We start from the raw sequence: 21,144 nt of genomic DNA, 5'->3' as shown, positions 1-21,144 counted from the left end.
AGCATCAGAACTCAGGTCTTAAAGCCAGAATTTTCACAGGGCTCAGTGCCTACCCTTGCATCCAGACTTTCCGGAAAGCTCAGGCCTGGAGTGCTCAGCACTCTGCAAAATATTCATAATTTAGTGTCACAAGGGAGACCTGGCTGAAGTTACTTTAAAAGTCAGTCCTTTATGAGCTTCCCTCTCCCCACGCCCACTTCCAAGCTGAAAGCTGCTCTCGTATACACCTAATTATGAAATAAATAGAAACAGGAGAATACCAAATACTGCAGGCTCCTGTGAGCAAAAACATCTTTCTAAAGCACATTCTACATGTAACGATTGCTACAGCAATTCTACTAGCATGGACTGAACAAGGCTGCAAATCCTCCCTCCCTCCACACAGCTTCCACCCCTCAAACAACTTGTTCTGGAAAATAACTCATGTCTCAATCCTGGCTGCCTTGCTTGGTGAGCCAAGCCCTGTGCTTGCACTTCTCTGTTAATTCTAAGGGAGTCGTTTGATACCAGAAACCTCAGCAAGAAGTTTTATTTTTTGTTCTTAGTACAAACTGTCTTTCAGCTTTAACATCTGAACAAATGTACAAAGTTTTTAAAAAAACAATTCAAAATGGACTTTAATAGGATTTCACAACTGCTCCAGAATCCCCATGCCTCCAAAGGGAGCAAAGATGCAGATACAATCAGATTCCTCCTGCAAAAGCAACAAATGCCCATTTAAACACCATGTTACTTAGTTTTAAACTCGAGTCCAAGCATAGACCTCTTCAAGTGATTGGCCGGAAAGGAGTTCAAATATAGCACCATTTCTGAGAGATCAACATGCCTCCCCACCACTTCTCCCTCTGCCCCATCTGAAACTATTCCCCCTCCCCAGTTGTGTTAGCTTTAACATCCTACTTTCCTTCTGACCTCCAGGGAGCTGCTCCCCTCAGCCACTTGCTATTTGAAAATGCAGACTATCACGCCGGCTATAGATAAGCTTGATAGTAGGAGATTTATCTTCCTCTTAATTGGTCATGTGGGCCCCACACTACAGGGTCTCCTGCAAAGCTAAGGTGCTCAGGCTTCAGCTTCACCTCAGGTCGGGGGTATCAGGGTTCAGCCTCATGGTGAGCCTTTGGCTTTCTGACTGGGGCTCCAGCAAGTCAAACACTGGCTCTGCTTAGCAGACCCCCTGAAACCTGCTCATGGCCCCCCAGGGGGCCCCAGACCCCTCCTTGAGAACCACTGCTGTAGAGGGCTATCTGTGCTGCTCCATGCTTCCAGTGTGTAAGTTACTTGTCTGGGTTGAGACAGCTAAAGGGGAAATGCTCTTCCCTCCCAGGCCGGGGGTCGCATTAAAGCTGTATCACATGAGAAAGAACAGCTGGAAACATCCTATGTGGCAAGCTGCTACCATGTGCTTAATGGGGAAATGGAGCAAAGGGGGCAAATTCTTCAGAGCCCAGTTTCAGCCTGTGCCTGACACTCTGGTGCAATGGGTTACAGGGAAGAAATGTGGTAATAGGAGGAGACACAGGATGAGAATGAGTGGAAGAGAGCGATGGTGAGGAAAGTCAGGGCCTAGGGCTGCGGTGGCAGCTGGTGCAGAGAGGAACTGAAGCAGGCCTAGTGTGAGATTAAATTAGAGCTGTGAAATGGCCCAGACGTGGGAGCAGAGGTCCCTGTCACCTCCTGGTTCCACTGTGAGGTGAATCCCCATTCCTAGCTCACCAGACCCACTCAGGGATCTGACACTTCACTGAGTCCCTTTGTGCCTCATCCAGCCCAGATGGAAAACTGGGTGAAATGTGGAGATCTCCCAAATGATACTGCTGAGTTGAGCTTCCCTTGATTAATACACCCAACCCCCAGAAGGGTTCTGCTTTCAAAGGCACTGTGAGAGACATCCCCTTACCTTACCTCCTGCCTGCTCTTGGTAAAGGAAGTCCCTCCCTAGGGAAGTCACATAGACAAGAAGGCTTTCAGCGGCCCTGTGGTATGTGAAGTGGATGTGATTCCAGTTGCCCACTCCTGTCTGCGTGACCATGGGATAGTGAGCATGCACACCCATTGCCCTGTGCAGTCTGGGAATACACAAATCCTATTTCTCCAAATCTACACCTGGAGCATCTTGGGCAGTAAAGCCATTTATGGGACAAGAGCACCTGCACATATCTACTGCCGCATTATTGCTTAACTCACTCCCCAGGGTTGGGGGGGCATCATGGCTTAATACCCTGGCTTTTCATCTTTGGAGACCTAGGTTCCAATGTGACTTAGGCAACGAGCAAAGGGTTGTGTCCAATTTGCAGTCCTTGGTCTGCAAACACACAGGACCCCCAGCACCCATTGTTCTTATTAAATTCAGGCCCAGTACAGTCCTAAAATGCTCTCCCACAAAATGCCACGCTTAAAATAGTTGAATCTCTAACAGGGCACACTGTATGCTCCATAGCACAACTGGTAAGATGGAGGAAGCTGAACAAAGGCATTGCACTCTGGAGTAGGCGGGGAGGAAGAGGCTTATGTATAGACATATGTTGTCTTAATGCATATCCCCCTATGATACTTGTCAAAACGGCTGGGTGGGGAATGCGTTTAATTTTAAATTGGCTTAGGCGTTAGTTGTGAGACAGAAACCTGGGTTCAGCTGAATAGAATGGAAGCCGTTGTATCAAAAAGGGGAATAAAATTCCCCAAGGTACAGAGGGAATTTTCCCTGTTAAAATCCAAATGTCCCCTGTGGGTGTTGCAAAGGCAGGTCCCTGACTATCTCTTTGCCCCAGTGGGTAAGATGCATGTGATCCTTTAGGAACAGAGTTTGTCCATCCTGCCTCACAAATACAGAGTTTTATTCTTTCAGAAGCAATCAATCCTCCAAAATGATTCTGCCTTGAGCTTGGTCCTGAATTGTCATTCCTGGGTCATAGCTACATAACAACCACCCAGCTATGACCAGGCATCTCGCTACATTGTTAGGACAGCTGCTAAGTGACCAGAAGGAAGTCAAGTCCAGTCCAGTTCAGTAATGGCAAAGGGTCGACTTGGGCTGTAGGATTTCACTTTTCTCAGGCAAGAAAAAAAAATTAAAGAAATGGGAGAAGGGATTATAGCAGCTTTCCATTTATATATATTTTTTTTTTAAAAAAAACCCATTGTCACAGTAGAGTCTGTGTGATATAAGTTAGTTCTGTTCTTCAAGGATAAAGAGAGGTGGGTTTCAGTATAGCTAATGCTGCTTCCCCTCTGAAGCGCCTTACAAGTGGGTGACCTGTTCAGCCAGCTCTGTCACTTTGGCCTGGCAATCCAGCAAGTTGTCCTTCAGTACAGTTATTTCCTGAGAGTGGGCGGCCAATGTCCCGTTCATATGGTCCATGTAGCCCCACAGGCTGCCTGTGTGCTTCTCCAGCTCATCGCGGATGACGTCCAGGCTCCCCGTCATGGCACCGAGCCCGCCGCACATATTTTCCACCTGGGCTACGCGGCTGTCAAACTGGTCCACCTCCTTCTGCAGGTCGTGTGCGGCATTCTTGCAGTTGCTTAGGTCATTCACGATCCTGGCTTTGAGTCTCTCCAGGTCGCCTTTCAGGTTAAGGACGCGCTTGTTGCTGAAGATGAGCTGCGAGCCTTGGTCGCTGACCTTCTCCTGAATGGAGTGCACCTCGTCCTCTATCTTGCGCTCGTGTTCGTCCAGTGAAGAGTTGACGTGCAGCACGGTGTTGGAGTACTGGGAGACGGAGTCCTTGAGCCCTGTCAGTGACTTGCTCACAGTATTCAGGTTGATCTTGAGCAGGGTGATCTCGCCCTGCAGGGAGCCGGCTGCCTCCTCATCAATCCGCCTCTGGATCTCCAGGATGGTGGCGTTCAGCTTGCGCAGGAGGTCGTTGTTACTGTCCATTCTGAGCAGCAGATCCTGGTTCTTGCTCTGGCAGTCCTCAATTTCTGTCCGAAAGGTCTCCACATCTTTGGAAGCAGAGGCGCAGCCCAGTAAGCAGGTGTTCTCCAGGGTGGTGAGCTGGCTCTGCAGCACCTCCAGTCTCTCGTCTGTCTGCTTCCTCACGTTGGCAAGCTCTCCCTCCAGCAAGGGCATCACGGCTCCATCCAGGCCTGCTGGGGTGCTGACATTGCTCAGCTCCCCCACAATGGTCATGAACCTGTCCTCCAAGGTCCTCATTTTGTCCTCAAATGAGGTCCTCACACCGTCCAACTCTGACCCCACAAGGCCCATCATGCTGTCCTCCAAGCTGGAGCAGCAGCTGCCAGTCTCTCTCCCTGTAGCATTGAGCCTCACCTCCAGGTCCTCAAAGCGCCCTTCAACAAGGCTCCCCAGGGTGACAGTGGAGAACTCACCATTGAGATGCGAGTGCAGGTTCTTCTGGGACTCGGAGATGCTGTGTAGGCCCTTCTCCAGGATGTCCATGCGCTCGGTGAGGTAGTTCAGGTTGCCGCAGCAGCTCTCCACCACTGTCAACCCTTGGATCTGGGTCTCCAGCTGGGAGATCTCCTTCTTGATTTCCAGTTCCTTGCCGTCCAGGGTCTGCTGTAGCCGCAAGTTGGCAGCTTTCTCCTCCTCACACTGCTGTTGCACCTCCTTGATCCTGAAGTCACATGTGCTCTGGATTTTCACCAGCTTCTTCTCAAAGCCATCCAGCAGCTCTGCTCGCAGGTTGCTCAGCCGGGTGTCCATGTACTCCTCCAACATGTCAATGGAGGTGAGGGGTGATGGCCTAGCTGACTCCAGCAGGTGTTTGATCTGCCCATCATGGTCCAGGACCAGGCCATGCACCTCATTGAGCAAATCTGTCTTGGTCTTCAGCACATCACTCACCTCACTCACCTTGGCTAGGATCTCACCCACGGGTGGATAGGTGGCGATGTCTGCTTTGTCAGCCACATCCACAATCCCATCAGGAATGACCCCAAAGCCCACCGTTGAGTCAGGCACACTTGGGCTGTTCATCAGGGACCCGATCATCTTGTTGGTGTCCTCTTGGATGGCCAGACGCAGGTGGTCCCCCAGCCCGCTCACCACATTGTGCAGGCTGTCGTAGGACTGCGAGAGGCGCCTTACCTCCTCTTCCAGCCGGTCCAGCCTGTCCCCAAAGATGCCAGGTATCTTCCTGCCTACATCAGAGAAGAAACAGAGAGGAAGATGACGACTACTACAGCTTTCTCCGCCTTAATTCTGACTTCCGCCCGTCCTGTTGCTTGCATTCAGCCTTCTGGTATTCAGATGATGGTTAGCATGGCAAGCAGCCCATCTGGCCTTCCTGGGTATGTCTACACTGCAATTAAAAACCTGTGGCTAGCCTGAGCCACCTGGCTCAGGCTAAGGGACAGCTTAATTGCAGTGTAGATGTTCTGGCTTGGGTTGCAGCTCACCTCACATGGTCCCAGAGCCAATCTGCAACATCTACACTGCAATTAAGCAGCGCCTGAGCCTCATGAGCCTGAGTCAACTGGCATGGGGAAGCCATGGGTTTTTAATTGCAGTGTAGACAAACCCCCTGTGTTCTTATGTCTATACAGCTGCAGGCCATAACTGCAAGGGGATGGGTGGTGAATAGCTGAGGGTCTCTGTTCTTCTGCTCCCTTTGTGTAGTAATGACTGTGGCTCTCTGGGCCTGATTTCATGTCTCCCTCTAATACCTGGATCCAGCAAGTATAATCCCTGCTCTTTTCTGATAGTGAATGGGGTAAAGGCCTGTATTTTGGGGGATGATGGGTTCAGTCCCCATTAGAAGTGATGTCTGTATGCGTTTGGCCACGGGTTGGGCTGTGGGTAGCTGGAAAGGGCGCCACTGTGGCTTGAGCAGTCTGAGGCTGCAAACCCAGTGGTCCTGTCCCATCCCACTTGCCTCCGGTAGCTCTAGAGAACTGCCTCCTTCCTCTGCACCCTCTTGCTCCGCAGGGCGAACTGGCTGTACAATGTCTGTAAAAATTCTGTATCTGCCACTCCATGGGGCTCCTGCTGCCCGAAGCAGAGACCGACAGTGTGGCTACTCTAGGTACCGGGAGCCTTTTCAGCGCTACCCACTTTAGGGGGCCCCCAGCCTCTACAGGATGTCTGTACGTACAGATGCTCCAGCTAGGTGTGTTCTGCAGCAGCTTAATGCAAAGTCTACTGTCGTCTCCCATTAATTTCAGTGGGCTTTGACCTAATTTACCAGCTCTCTTTGTGTTCCCTACAAGGTAAAGTGCGAGCAAGCCTGGCTGTTCAAACCCCAAATCCCTGCCCCATCTCTTGCCTCTTTTCCCCCCTTTCCCCAGAAAATTGGAGGCACATTGCTCCATGCTTAGCTGTGCAACTTGGTCAGTGATGACCTCCCCCGACCCCTGAGCACATGTTTAGAACACAGACAAGCCCCCAGCACTGGGGAAATCTCCTGATTGTTAGCATTGCAGGTGGGAGCAGCCTTGGAAAAGCAGGGGAGCATCTGTTCAGGCCCAGCCCTCTGAAAGGTAAGACGTACCTCTCTGCTGCCTAAAGGGCTGGGATTCAACTCTTTGGAGTCCTACCTGCCCTGCAAGGAATTTCCTGCCTGGAGGGTGATTTCTGCTGAGCCCTGGTATAACAAAGATGCTCCATTTTTGTGACATGGGAGGAATTTTTTAAAGGGCCGGGACTTTATATTTCAAAACACCCTCCATTAGTTCCTGCTGCCCCTTTTTCATGGGCACCTTGTAGCTACTGTGCTGCAGAAGTTAGCTCAGCTGGAATGGGCTGCTGGAACCTGTTGAAATACTTTCCATCAATTTGGCCCTAAAGCCCAACTTGCCTTATAAACATCTATGAATCCTACAATTCTCTGACTTTGTCTCCAAATGATCCATATTTCAGTGAGAGTGAGAAACCCAGCCCCACGAAATGCTGCAGGAGTCCAGCTACAACCAACACTGCACAGGTGAAAGGTGCTTTAACAGCCTGGGTGAGGGAAGTTCTCTGACCTAAAGACCAGTACGGCTCTGGCAACTGCAGTAATGTAAGTTTCCTCATGTTGCCCTGTTGTTGTGGCTCAAGCCTGAGCTGGAGAGAATCTTCCTTATGAGTCTACGCTACAAAATTAAGTCGATCTGAGTTATGTCGACGTATAGCCACTGCAGTAATTGACTTGCGCGTGAGCAGGCCTCTGTCCTGGCTGTCTCTGCTGAGAGTGCTAACAACAGGGTTGACTGTGTCATTAGGTTCTGTGAAACCATAACCTGTGGGTGTGAAATCAAAGGCAATGCAGCTCTCCGGGGAGGGCTCCATCACTCACCATAGTGGTTCTTCTTTGGACCTGGAAACGGCTCAGGGTGGATTTGGGGATGGGGAGGAACTCTAGGACCTGGAAACATCTTGTGACCAGGAGGAATCTTAGGGCTGGGGCGCTGGGGCAGCAGGCCTGGTTGATCGGTAGGGCTGTCATGACACCCTTCTCCCATGAGTCCTGGGCAGCACCTCCATGCCAGCTCAGTCACTGTCTTGTAGCCAATCTTGTACTTGGGTCTGTAGAAGGTGCGGTACCTTTTTGGAGATGAGGGAGGGAGGGAGGAAGGAAGGAAGGGAGAGCAGTGTTAACGAGCTGAAATCTAGATCTCTAGCACTTTATAACAGAAGGGGGGCCTGAATCAGCCACCTGTCTTGGCATGCTGGAGATGAATAGTAACCGTTATTGGCATTTCTCTTCCCAGCCCACACACTGTCGTGTGTGGATCTACGCCCAGCTGTAACTGCCTACAGGCCCCAACTGAGCTTGCACCATGCACTGTGCAAACAGAGCAAGACACAGCTCCCCGGCCCCCATGAGCTTACAATCAGGTCGACAAGACATCTATGGATGGAAGGGGGAGAACATGCGAAGGATTGCTTATGCACCTTTCTTTCTTTTCTTTGCTGTGACTCTAACTTACGAAAATCAAAGACCAACAGCGATATAAGTTGTATTATTAAACCTAGGTATTGCAGTAGCATCTGGAGGGCAACTGCAAAGGGCCTCATTTTGCTAAAGCTTGCACAAATAGACCGTAAATGACTGCCTCTGTGAGAAAGACAAATCTCTGAGGCATTGGTGGAAATGACTCCCATGTTACAGAATTTAAAAGAGAAACCTTTTCCAACATTTGTTTGTTAATAACTCCATAGAATTGCATGTGGGAGGGAGATCTCTCCTGTGGAATGTTTCCAGACTGGTCAAATACCTTTCGAAAGACTGCTGTATTTTGGAGAACGTTTCTAGAATGGAACATCGTTACAATAAACCACCCCTTGCCGTAGTTGCTCTAAAATTACTGATTGTTCTTAAGCAGTAGGGGGCAGCAGTGCCCAATATCTGTATTTTCCCTTGTGGGAAGCATTGTGGGTTGGGTGGATGTTGTTGTTATAACCCTCTGCACCTCACTCACTAACTGCCACCCAAGACTCTCAAAGTCCTTCACTAACGGTGACTGATGGAGTGAGCTTTACAACATCGCTGCATGGCAGATTTTACTGCCCACATTTTACAGAAGGGGAAAGTGGGAGAGAGGCTTAAGAGACACATCCTAGGGCCCCTTAATAATGGGGCAGACAGCTGACCCTAGAACGCAGAGCTGGGATTTAACAACTGGACTATCCTTCATAGAACATCAGGGTTGGAAGGGACCTCAGGAGATCATCTAGTCCAACCCCCTGCTCAAAGCAGGACCAATTCCCAGTTAAATCATCCCAGCCAGGGCTTTGTCAAGCCTGACCTTAAAAATATCTAAGGAAGGAGATTCCACCACCTCCCTAGGTAACGCATTCCAGTGTTTCACCACCCTCCTAGTGAAAAAGTTTTTCCTAATATCCAACCTAAACCTCCCCCACTGCAACTTGAGACCATTACTCCTTGTTCTGTCATCAGCTACCACTGAGAACAGTCTAGATCCATCCTCTTTGGAACCCCCTTTCAGGTAGTTGAAAGCAGCTATCAAATCCCCCCTCATTCTTCTCTTCTGCAGACTAAACAATCCCGGTTCCCTCAGCCTCTCCTCATAAGTCATGTGTTCCAGTCCCCTAATCATTTTTGTTGCCCTCCGCTGGACTCCTTCCAGTTTTTCCACATCCTTCTTGTAGTGTGGGACCCAAAACTGGACACAGTACTCCAGATGAGACCTCACCAATGTCGAATAGAGGGGAATGATCACATCCCTCGATCTGCTGGCAATACCCCTACTTATACATCCCAAAATGCCATTGGCCTTCTTGGCAACAAGGGCACACTGTTGACTCATATCCAGCTTCTCGTCCACTGTAACCCCTAGGTCTTTTTCTGCAGAACTGCTGCCGAGCCATTGGGTCCCTAGTCTGTAGCGGTGCATGGGATTCTTCCGTCCTAAGTGCAGGACTCTGCACTTGTCCTTGTTGAACCTCATCAGATTTCTTTTGGCCCAGTCCTCTAATTTGTTGAGGGCCCTCTTTATCCTATCCCTACCCTCCAGCGTATCTACCTCTCCTCCCAGTTTAGTGTCTTCCTCTGCCTGTTTCAAACAGCACACCCTCTACTTTAATCCCACCTCATCTTCCCCTCACTCTAGCTTATCAGGGGTGTCGCTAATGGGAATTCAACAGCTATCATTAGGACAGAAGTAAACTACCCCTGCTGCCACCACCACCCCACTCCGCTCCCCATTTCTCTCTAGGCCTCATCCCTGCTAGAGTTCCAGTGACCTTGTATGAACTGAGTATGTGGGAACCAATTGGGACAAAATGAAAACAGACCCGAATCTTTGCTCCCAAAGTGAGCTGAACCACTGTTCGAGCTGCTCTGAAAATGGAATTGCTGTTCTGCAGGAAATTCTAATATTTTGAAATTCCTTTGGGTCCAAGTGGGAACAAAAAGTTGAAATTTACCATGGAATGGAAATTCTGATATATTGCACTTTGGAAACATTGCAATCACCAGAACAAAACATTTTGCCACCCTTGAAACCTAATATATTTATATTATATGTAGCAATATAATCATATTAATATAAATGTCAACAAAATTAAGTCAAAACAAGAAAAACTGAGCAAGATGAAACAAAATACTCCATTTTGACTGAAATAGTTTCAATTTTTTTCTGTTAAGCTTAGTTGAAATCAACATTCCTATGAACCATTTTGATTTTGCAGACAGCATTTTCAAGTGGAAAACTGCGACACTGAAAATGTTCAACTCTCTCAAACATTTATTGAGCTGGGCCCCTCAGCGTTCCACTCCACCTTGCAAGAACTCTGCATGTGGATTACTGCATGGTATGGGGAATATGCTACCCGGATGTCAAGCACAAAGGCAGGGTCTTTGCCCACTGGGGAGCACCTTATGTTGTTCTAATGCACACAAACACAGACATGCACTGATACAAGGGATGCTGACATGAATGGCTAAGTGAGGTGCAAGGCATGAACTGACACACACAGCCTTGGATGCATGTGCACATCTCCTGCACCTCTGCTGTATTCACTTGGATGTGGGTGTATAAGCTGCATACATGCCCTAGTACGTACACAGGTGGATGTATACTGGCACTGATTTATATGTACATGGCCAAGTACACACTCAGCACCCTGCACCCTTCTCCAAAGGGAGAGCATCATAGGGCTACGGTCACAGGGCTGCTCTAGCTCGGCTGCTCTCAATGTGCTTGGGAAAGGAGGGCTTGTTCTGGTTGTTTTCCGGTGAGTCCCTGGCCACTGGGAAGGGTTTTGCTCAGCGGCCGGTTCCTCCAGCTTCTTTTTGGCCAGCCCACACGGAATGCCACGCTGCGCAGGAACCTGCCGTGAGCTGCTGTTTGTTCAATTGGCAACACAAGCGTGGGTCAGAAAGGGGGAGCAGAGGCTGGAAAAACCAGCTCGCTTTTTATTGTTCCTCCGTCCAGAAGCCTCCAGGTTCCTATGGTATTTTTTACAGAGTGTTTAAACCTGCCCGGAAATATCGTGGTGCGCAGTAAAAGCCGCCGAGCTCAGCCACTGTCAATAACAACATTGGCACAAGCCATCGCCTTGGCTCTGTGCAGACGTTTGGGCTGCAGCCTGTCGCTCTTGGCAGAGGCGGGGGGTTGTAAGTGGAACTCGGGATGGGGCGAGCAAGGCGTCTGGCGCACGAGGTGCTCCCAGCCTTGCCGCGCTGCCCTCTGGCACCATTCACGCTGAGGAACACACTGCCCTTCTGCAATTAAGAACCCGCCCTTCTGCAATTAAGAACCCACCCCCCAACTCCCTGAATGCCAGCAACAGGAAGTATTTATTGCAGCTGGATCAACAGGGCCTGGAAAAACTGCCTCTCTCTTGCGTGCAGCATTCCAAGCGCTGTAAAAAGTGCAGCTGGCCAATGCGGCCTCTTTCAGCAAATGCTATGGGTTCACTGTGTGTGTGTTTGAAGAGATGCAACGGGCCAGGGAGCGGGAGCAGGGCAATGTTCAGTGGGGCTGGTTGCCAACTGGCTAGCTAGCAGATACAGTCTGTGCACTGCTGCCCTCTAGTGGGGAGCATTCGAGCAGTGCAACTTTGTCATAGATCCTGCTCCAGGACAAGCGAGACCCTCCTTAGCTCAAGTGGCGGAGGCCGGGCTGAGCTTTAAAGCTAGGTTCTAGCCCCCCTGCTGCAGTGGTGCTGTGAGTGTCATTGTGCAGCACAGTGTCAGCTAGGAGGAGCTTTTACACCCGTGTCCAAGTGAGGTGAACTCATGGGTGCTGGAACTAGGGGTTTGAAGTGGTTTCCATTAAATACAGGGTTTACAGTTTAGGTCAATGGGGCTCAGCACTCTCACTATAAAAATTTTTCCAGCACCCCTGGGTGAACTCCTGCCAACCCCAGATGCTTGAGAGTGAGTTTGAATAACTATGGATGCATATAAAGAACAGGCTTTCATGTGTGCACTACTGCTTTCCACTGGATGGACTCAAAATGGTGTTTCATAGGCCCTATACTACTATCAGCTAGTGGAGATTCTCCTTTCGCTCAAGTGGTAAGTATGGGCCTTTTGGAAGCAGGACGGTCTGAGTTTTCCCTCTCCCCAATCTCACAGAAGTCCCGCGCAAGCTACAGAATGCAGCATAGTGACAACTGTAAGGTTCCTAGTGGTTATGATATTTGGGAGGGAGGGGGGAAATGTGGGGATTTCCCTGGCTTTGCTGGAATTCATTCATTCTCCTCCTGCTCAAGTGACACTACCAAAATCTCTCTGCCAGTGAGCATAGCAAAGGCTGAGAGTCATGGCTCCTGGGTTTTGCTTTAGCCCTGCTGCTGAGATGCCAATCAGGTTTCCAAGAGAACTTGGCACCCAGCATGCACCTGATGTCCTGAGCTCAGTGAAAGACCTTTTCAGGCTTGATTTGCATTGGTGCTGAGCACTCACAGCTTCCCCAGGCTTCAGTGTGAGAAGTGGGGGCTCTGATAATCAGATCCTTAACCTCTCTGGGGTAGCTTGTCCATCAGTGAGGGGGGGATGGGATCACAATCCTGCTTAGGTATCAGGCAGTGAGAGGCCAAATTAATGTCCATACAAGTCCTTAGCTTCTTGGATGCAGATACTAGCGAAGCAGAAAGGAAATTGTCTTATTCCAGCCCTAGGTTTGCTGAACAGCGGGGGTTTTCCCTTGGACCATTACTAAATGGCAGGGAGTTTAAAAATACTTTCCTGGTACAGGAGACCGGCAGGCTCCCTTTCCATGGTCTACACCTTCTCCCCCCCTGCATTTGACTGCATTTGAACCCTGGACTTGGGCTGATCAAATTTTTTCGATCAAACTGGATTATTGACAAAATGAAAGTGTTCACCAAAATTGTCTCTTTTCCACAGGAAATATTGGACTTTATCCTCAAAAAAACAAAAACCAGATAAAAAGCCAACAACTAACTCCTGACAACCAAAATATGCTGCTCCAGTACTTCAGGAGAGTTGTAGTTCAGTTGCCCATTCTTCTCTAGGAAGTTCTCCTCCCAGACTACAACTCCCAGGATGCACTGTGACCAGGGAGTCCCATGATGCTCCGCCTCCTCTTCACCATGGTGTATCATGGGAGATGTAGGCCGAAGAGAGAGCCACCTCCTAGAAGAGAAAGGAAGCAGGAGGCACTCTGGCAGATGTTCCAAATTGAAATGTTTCTGTAAATTTTCATTAAAAATGTTGGCAAAACCAACATTAATTTTTAGTGGAATTTTCTGCTGACCCTCCCGCAGCTAGCTCTCCCCCAGCCATTACAGTGAGGTTGCTTAGAATCCTTGCCAGATGAATTGAGGCAGGTGCTCATGGAGGGGGAACCTATTAGGCCACCTCCATAAAGCACGTGAGTTCATCCAATCTTGGCACTGTGGATACAGCTGCGTTGGGCTGCCTTACTCCACGAATGGGACAGAAACTTGATTTAATTCCTGCTGCAGTTTGGTGGGATGGAGCTACTGCATGAGGGCCTGTGGGTAGCAATAGTGCATGACTCACTGGAGACCATCACACCACAGGTGGGCCTCATCCATTCATCCTCTTGGTGGGAGATGGGAAGAGAGAGCAGGTTTGGTCGGAAAGAAGGGTGGGAGATGTGCTGGTGTGTGGGGGGGGGTGTCTCCAAACTGCAAACCCACTACAGGTTTTCTCCAGACTGCTGGGACTGGGAGGACCAGAGGCTGCTCTTCTGCTCCCTAAGTGGGACAGAGGTCTTGAGTGATCCCTCCCCCGCACAGCTCTCTCCTGCCCCTTATCTCTGCAGTGGGAGCAGTGTGCTGGTAGGTCTGGGGCATCAGGGCCCCTGTCCTTTCTCTCTCTGGGGGAGCGGTGCATTTGGGTTTAAATGGCACCCCTCCCCCCCAAAAATAAAATAAAAAGGAAATAAAAAAACTAAGGGTGTCTGCTTTCGGAAATAGTCTGTTTGCTCTTCAAAGCAGTCTAATGCCTGGGCAAGGGACTGGCTCCCTCCATGGGAGCAGCACCATGGGGGAAGGAAAGGGAAAACCCACTGGGCACGTTTGTCTTGCCCCATGAGTCTAGATGGCCCAGGGACCTAGTGGTTAGTGCACTAGGATGGGTGCTGTCACCAAGGAGACACGGGTTCACTTCCAGGTCATAGTGCAGTGAGCTCCTCTGGTTGCATTCCCTCAGGCTCCTTAAGCAGCAGAAGTAATGGGCTCTAGAGGGAGTCCTGGCTAGTGCTCCTGGGTCAAAAGGATGGGGTCTGTGCTGCCCCCCCGTTCCTTGAGTCACTCAAAGACAGCTCTAGGAAATGAAACCAGAGAGCCTCAGGCGATGGCATCAGTGTCCAGTGGTTACCTCAGGAGACAGAAGAGCACACTAACTGCCAAACCAGGTCAGCCCAATGGATCCACCTAGTAGCAGTCCAGTATCCTGTCTCCTCCAGTGACCAACAGCAGCTGCCTCAGAGGTAGGTGGAACCTCCATGCCCCCAGACCTTGCAGTGGAGAGTTATGGCATGTCCTCCCCCAAGGGGAGGTTTCTTCCTACCCCAGGCAGGTAGTGGTTGGCTTATGCCCTGAAGCATGAAGGTCAGTATCCCTTATGTTTTTACCGTATCTAACACAACTATGATTGACTTTACTATCCATAAAAATGTCTAATCCTTTTCTGAGTCTTGCTAGGTTCCTGACTTTAGTGGTGCCTTGTGGCAATGAGTGCCACAGATTTGTAATGCATTGCAAAGAAAAGTATATCCTTTGACTGGTTTTGAATGTCTTGCTTTTCTGTTCTGCTAGCTGTTCTCTGTGCTGTGAGATAGTAAATAGGATGCTCCAAGGAAAAGGTGGGATGGACTAGGTGAAAAGGTGGTTGGCATGCTGGCCTAGGACTCAGAAGACTTGGTTCTGTTCCTGGCTTGGTTGCTGTCCTTAGACAAGGCATGTCTCCTCTTGGTACCTCAGTTTTCCCATTTGTAAAATGAACCAATCTCCTCTATATAGTGTTTTGAGATCTATGGATGAAAAGTGCTGTATACAAGCTGGGTATTATTATGATTTATTATCATTTCTGTATCATTCTATATTTTGTGTACTTCTAACATGTCCACTCAGTTATTTTTCTAAACTAAACCATCCCCATCCTTCCAGTCTCTCCTCATTCAGAAGTCTACTGGCTCTGTCTGCCTGTCTCTGAACTGCCTTCTTTTGCTGCTGTATATTTTGAGATAGCCTGGCCAGAAATGAACACTGTATACAGGGGTCTGTAAATGATTTCACCACTGATTGACTGTGTGATTCTGGGCATGTTACTTCACCTCCCTATACTATGGTTTCCCATCTGTCAAATGAGGGTATTAATACTCAAACTGAAAGGTCAATGCTTTGAGCTCCTGGGGACAAGCAGCCCCAGCTCATACCCCATCCACTGAACATCTTTTTCTGATGCAATTTCCACTACACCCACAAACCCACTGCCTCCCCATCATTAGTGTATGCAGAAAGCCAGATAAGCTTCATCCATGCAGGATGCATGTGGCCCAGCCCTGGGACAGTGGCATGAAAGCAGCACACTTGTATTGCGTATGTGTTACACTAGGGCTAGCGTTCGGTCTAAATGACCATGGGATCCCACCATGCCACTCCCATGGCTACGTCCAGCATGTACTCACAGGACTTTCCCGGGGCACTTGGGCCCCCAGCTGCACTTGTGATACTCTGCCTTCACGTAGCTCTCCACCCCATCCTGCAGGGTGCATGTCACATTTCTCTGCACCACATACGCACAGTAGCTCCTGCAGTGGAAACAAAGCAGAACACAGTCAAGCCACTGCCCAGAAACAGCAGCCAGGAATCCCCGAAAAGGGAAGGAGAACGGGGCATTGCTACCAAAGTCCATTTCCAAGGGAGGGACTCAAAAAACGCTCCAGTCCAGAGTTTACCTGCACCTGGCTAGCATTTGCTACTAAGGTCTCTACTAGGGTTAGGCTGCTAGGGGGCTCCCTCCACCTGTTCATTCACTTGGAATAATGAATTAGCTAACACCACTGACCTGGAAAAGTCACAGCAAGAGAGCTCAGAGTGGAGGGAGTCTCCTGGGAAGGAACAGGGATAGATGAATGTCACCTGGATGCCCCAGCCTGGATCCCGTGTTGTGCTCGGCCTCTGCATTTGTTAACCTGAAGCATCCTTGTGACCACTCAGGTTTATATCATGCCATGCAAGCATGGTGACAGAGGGCCTGCCTCATGGTGCACTAGGACACATGTAAACCACTGGGGCTTCAATGAGGAGCTGTACCATATAGTAGTGATGGACATGTTGGGTCCCAGGCCATGAGGAGCTCCTTCAGCGCAAGCCCTGAGGCTTGACAGCAAGGTACATAACTCTGAGCTTTCTTGATCATGCCTGCACTGTTCCCCTCCTGGGAGTGGTTCAGATGTATGGTTGGGGGCTATCTGTGCAGATCTCTACCTGAGCTTGCGGGAGCTCCATCTGCCCAGGGCTGGCAGGATTGGGCCACGGATGCTCATTTCATTGTGCCTGAATGTCTTTGCTCAGGCTTTCTCAGGAGATCAGCTTGCAAGATCTCCAGGGCTTTCTAGTTGTCTGGGTCAGCAAGACCACAAGGCTAGCTGCTCCCCCTATATTCTGGTGCTGCTGCTTTCCTTCCTGGCTGTGACTTGGCAGTGAGAACAGGCAAAGCAAGTCAGTCAAACACTTTCAAATGTGTGAGAAGCCCCAGGGTTAGGTGGGTTCTGATTAAATCTGGGCTGGTTCTCCTATCCCTAATGCACTGTACACGTACCCTTCTCTTGTGGGACCCCCACACCAAGGGCTTTCCCCACCCTTCACTTGAAATAGCAACCCCCAGAACAACAACCAAGAAAGGGAGTACATTGCTCTTAGCTCTTCACCCACATGCTGCTGTCTGCGACATGAGTGCTGTCCCAGGCAAACATAAGGAAGTACAACAGCTGATGTATCTGCATTGGGACAGGGTCTGAGATCTCAGTACCAGCATTTCCCACAAGATGGGCATGAATGCATCCAAGTATCTCTCGCCAGGATCAATGGGATGCAGCTAAATAGCTGCACTTCTCCAGCAAAGCTTGAGAAGTCTGGGTTCAGCTCTTTGGCTTAGAGCTCAGCAACCTTGCAGAAGCTCAGTTCTGCCTCCTTTGTATGTTTACACTCTAGGGTTGGAGCCCTGGGCTGCAAGACAGATCTGGGCTGTCTGCTTCCCCATGCACCTGGCTCTTTCCTTCTCCCCAAGCTCTCAGGAGAGGCTCCCAGAGCACAGGACTCTTCCTGGCTGCTGGCTTCACCATGTACTTAATGGCTAGGCTCCTGAAGCAAGGGCTCCTTCTGTCTGCTAAACCACTCTCACAGTGTTGGAGGTGAGTCCCACAGGTCCTCATGTGGTTGCTTCAGATTTTTGCCAGCATCTGCCATTTGCCAGAATAAGCACAGAGCTCGGGTTCCCCTGCTCCTGGTTCCAGCAGTGCTCTGAAACTTTGCCTGGAGGTGTAGGCAGGACTGAACCATGTTCCCCACAGCTCTGTCAATGTCCAAAGCTTTAGCATGGCTTGAGAACAGGATTCAACCATAGTTCATCCCACCTACGTTGCCAGGCTGACTCACCTCTTTGCTTTGCTGGGGAACAACTATATTGCAACCAGGTCCTTCACCATGGTCGTTCCTATGGTGGAGATAGGGTCTTAGTAACATCTAACATGGGTTACACTTGGTTCCATGTCCAGTGAATACAGGATCACAGGCTGGCGGGCGGGGGGACCTACTACCTGCCTTACACCCAAGTTAGTGATGGGAACCCTTACTGGGCAGCTTGCTCCAGTGGAGTGCAGCATGGCTGTTGATAGTAGGAAAAAGAGGGAGCTTCCTGAATAGCTCATGCTAGGAGTTCTCACAAATGGGAGTTGGAATGGCTAGTGACTGCAAAAAGGTAGGATCCCTAGGCCTCTGCCTGTAGGCACAATGCTTGCACTGAGCAAGCCACTGGGTGAATCAAAAAGTACCCAGGTTGCTTCTGCCTTGGATGTCCAGTTAGGCGAGTCTGCTTTGACACGTTCTTTTTCTCACTGTGGGAACATGCTGCCAAGTAACGGAGCCGTTTCAATTAATGTGCAGAGTGTAACCAAGTGTAGACGATACGGGAGGCGAGCCAGCCAGAGTGGGGCAGCAAGCACAACACAATCCAACTGGGTGCTGGAGAGAGGGATTCAGGGCAGCAGAGGCAGGCCCAGTGGGAAGAGTACAGGGGTAGTGCTAGAACAGAGGGACGCTGAGGCAATTCCAGCAAACCACTGGGCGGTGGGGAGAAGCAGATGGGGATGTGCTGAGAAGTTCAGAATGCGGGGCAGAGATAGCAGAGAAGTGTAGAGAGGAGAAGGATTAAGGGCACAGGGACACAGCAGATGGCACGGCGGGAGAAGATGAGGGTGCAAGGACAAAGCCAAACGCTGAGTTGCATACAGTGGGTCCATGGGATAAAGCAGATGGGGATGAGTGAGCTCATGGGGCTTGGGACACATTGCCTAGAGACAGGGAAAGACAGCTCTTCAAATGTGAAATGGTTTTGTTGTTTGGCTGCTCAGCCCCAAGTGAGGAAACGGCTACAATTCTCCAGCCTCCACCTGCACCCTGACCAAAGCCAGTAGTGGACCCGAGGAGCTGCTGCCTTGGGACCTAGGAGACCTTCACCTTTCAGTCACATGTGCAATGAGTTTGAGGGTCTCAGCCTCAATCTTAAGGCACCCTTCTAGACACATCCCAGAACATCACATTATTCAGGCAGCGGTGGCAGGGTCTGCTTAGGAGAGCAGAAGGGCTAACACAGTAGGGGCTGTCTGCCTGGAGCGGAGAAGCCCAAGTCTGGAACAACAGGGGGAAGCCAGTCAGGACTAGTGCATTGGTTAGAGAGGGGTGTGTAGTTTCCCTAGCCCTGTTTGCACTGTGCTGGGCTACAGCTAGTATTATCAGCGCCTTGTTTTTATGAGTGTGAAACTCACGCCAAAGTAAAGAGATTAGGGATTTGGATTCTGCCCAGCACAGGCCATTCTCTGAGCTCCCTAGAAAATGAAGGGAAGAGACAATCCAGCTCTCCCACTGAATGGATCAAGGCTGAGTTTTCATGGATTCTGAAGCCAGAGGGACCATCGTGACCAGCTAGGCTGACCTCCTGCATAGCACAGGCCAGAGAACTCCCCTAGAGAATTGTCCTTCTCTGCAATCCAACCCCTCCCAGGACTCAATAGGTGGGCAGGCTGGTGCGGGAAGAGAGAGAGGATGGGGAGGGGGGCTGAGCATGTGTCTAGGGAGAAGTTGATATTGGCTCCCCAACTCCGCTGCCGAGTAGCCCCACTATACAGCGCCTGAGTAGCAGAAGCAAAGCATCTTCCTCCTCTGTATGGCCCCCCCCTCTGGAAGGACAGGGCACTGGGTGCAGGGTGGGGTGCCAGGGAGGGATGGCACTGGGTTAGCGCACAACACTGGCCCATTCTGGCTTGGGGCTGGAGACATTTCCCACCAGTGGATGCCAATGGGCTGCAGCAGCTAATGGGACAGAGGGTATTATAAATAGGAGGGGCTGGGGGAAGGAGAGAGAGAGCAGCACTGGGGGGACATGGCAAGCCAAAGAGTCCGTGGAGCGCTGCTAGCGCAAGAGACGCTCTGGAGATGACAGCTAAGGCATGCAAGTCCCCCAAAGAGCCCCTCGCTAGCCTCCAGTTCCGGCTCTCGCAGGAGGCGGGTGCCCTAGGAAAGGAAGCTGGGGAGACCGGCTGACTGACCGCCCTTTCTACCCCTCAGCCCCAGAAGCACGTGGCAAACCCCGCCTCACTGCCGCTAGGAGCAAGGCAGGCAGCCACCGATGGTACAAATGGCTGGCCAGTAGCTAGCGCGGTACAAGGGGAGGACTATGCTGGCTCTATCCCTGGTAGCCACCTGTGGCTAGCAGCGTTAGAGCTTCAGCCTGAGCTTTTAACAGCGGCAGCTGGGAAAAGTTACCGGGGTTTCGGGAACCTCTGGCTGGCACTGCCAGCATCGACCTCTCCTTTCCAATAACTTCTTGATTCCTCTGAGTTCTGCCATAACCCCACATCGGTCCTTTTTTCACGGGGACAGAGAGCTCCGGCCAAACAAGCTCCTCTGGAGCAAATGAAGGAGAGGGGAGGAGGGGAGTTACATTTTTTAATCCCGTTCCCCTCTCCCCACCCCGTCCCGCCTTTCTGCCTTTCAATACAGAAATACATGCGCTTCCCACCCGCCGCTCCGGTTCGGTAACTGGGCGCCCGGATCAGACACCTTTGAGCGAATGTACCGAATCTAGCTCCGATTTCCTTTCCATTGCCTTCGCTTCCACACTGCCCCCCCCCCCCCCATCCCACACACCATGAAGCGGATCAGCAGTGAAACCGAGCAGGCTGCGTTCACCAGTCAATTCAACGGGGAAAGAGGCAAAGCTGAAAAGAGAGAGGAGACAGCGAGGAGCCACACTTACTTGTGCTTCCCCATGGGCTTCCCGGGGCTGAGCTGCGGGCTAGATCCTGAGGTATAAAGATTGTATCGGTTACTGTAAGAGACAGGGGCGGGGTGGTGGTAATAGGTCCCTTTGGCATCCGTCGGGGAAACCAACGTCCCCAGGCAGAGGTAGGAGAAAACCCAGAAGAGAGAGTTTCCACTTGTCCTGCTCATGTTCTTTCCGCCCATCCGAGGAGGGAGAGAGCGGGGGAGCTCGGCAGCTGGCTCTGTAACCTTTTCTCCTCCTTGTCACTGAGGATCCGATGCGAGGCTCTGCTGCTCGGCTTGGGAAATGCAGAGGATCCGGCAGCGCAGGGGGAAGCTGCAAGGACGGGTTTTCTTACCCTCTCCAGTGGGGTGGGGGAGTAGGAAATCCTATAAATAGACAGGGTGAGGGCAGCAAAGGTGAAGGAGAGCGCCCCTGTCCCTCTGCCCGCTGGAGAGGCAGAGGCTGCCGCTGCTGTCCGCTCCACCTCTCCCTGGCTCTCTTTTGTACCCTACTTGCCGTTCCCCTGCTGCTGTCTCCTCACCAGCCCCAGCTCCACGAGGGCAGGGGGAAAGGCGGGTCCATCTCCCTGGATTAGCATAATATTCCACCCATCCCCTCCTCCAGGCCCTTGGAATGCTCCCCCCAGCCGGAGAGGGAGCGAGCCCCCCCACCGGGCAGCATCACACAAGAGGTTAAAAAAAGGGGGGAGAGAAGCAGGGAGGGGAGAGAAAGATGCAGTAGG

At 50.8% G+C, this 21,144-nt stretch overlaps 1 protein-coding gene across 1 annotated transcript; it reads right to left on the bottom strand.

Moving 5' to 3' along the window:
- Window positions 1–218: 218 nt before the first annotated feature.
- Window positions 219–20,912, bottom strand: EMILIN3 (elastin microfibril interfacer 3). Its single transcript, XM_007057185.4, has 4 exons — window positions 20,394–20,912; window positions 15,544–15,666; window positions 7,245–7,492; window positions 219–5,109 (listed from the first exon to the last, which is right to left on the bottom strand). The coding sequence occupies exons 1-4, from the start codon at window positions 20,600–20,602 to the stop codon at window positions 3,242–3,244; spliced, it is 2,448 nt and encodes an 815-aa protein (XP_007057247.3). The 5' UTR covers window positions 20,603–20,912; the 3' UTR covers window positions 219–3,241.
- Between the last annotated feature and the right edge of the window lie 232 nt (window positions 20,913–21,144).

Source organism: Chelonia mydas, chromosome 13, assembly GCF_015237465.2.
Source record: "Chelonia mydas isolate rCheMyd1 chromosome 13, rCheMyd1.pri.v2, whole genome shotgun sequence".
In the NCBI taxonomy this organism is placed as follows: Eukaryota; Metazoa; Chordata; order Testudines; family Cheloniidae; genus Chelonia; species Chelonia mydas.
The sequence above is the reverse complement of the archived record's forward strand: the minus strand, read 5'-3'. Positions and strand labels throughout refer to the sequence as shown.

Coding starts and splice junctions, on each gene's coding strand:
- EMILIN3 (XM_007057185.4), bottom strand. CDS start 20,602: ATGGGCGGAAAGAACATGAGCAGGACAAGTGGAAACTCTCTCTTCTGG. Junction 15,667..20,393: donor AAGCCCATGGGGAAGCACAA/GTAAGTGTGGCT, acceptor TTTCCACTGCAG/GAGCTACTGTGCGTATGTGG. Junction 5,110..7,244: donor TCCAAAGAAGAACCACTATG/GTGAGTGATGGA, acceptor TCTCTGATGTAG/GCAGGAAGATACCTGGCATC.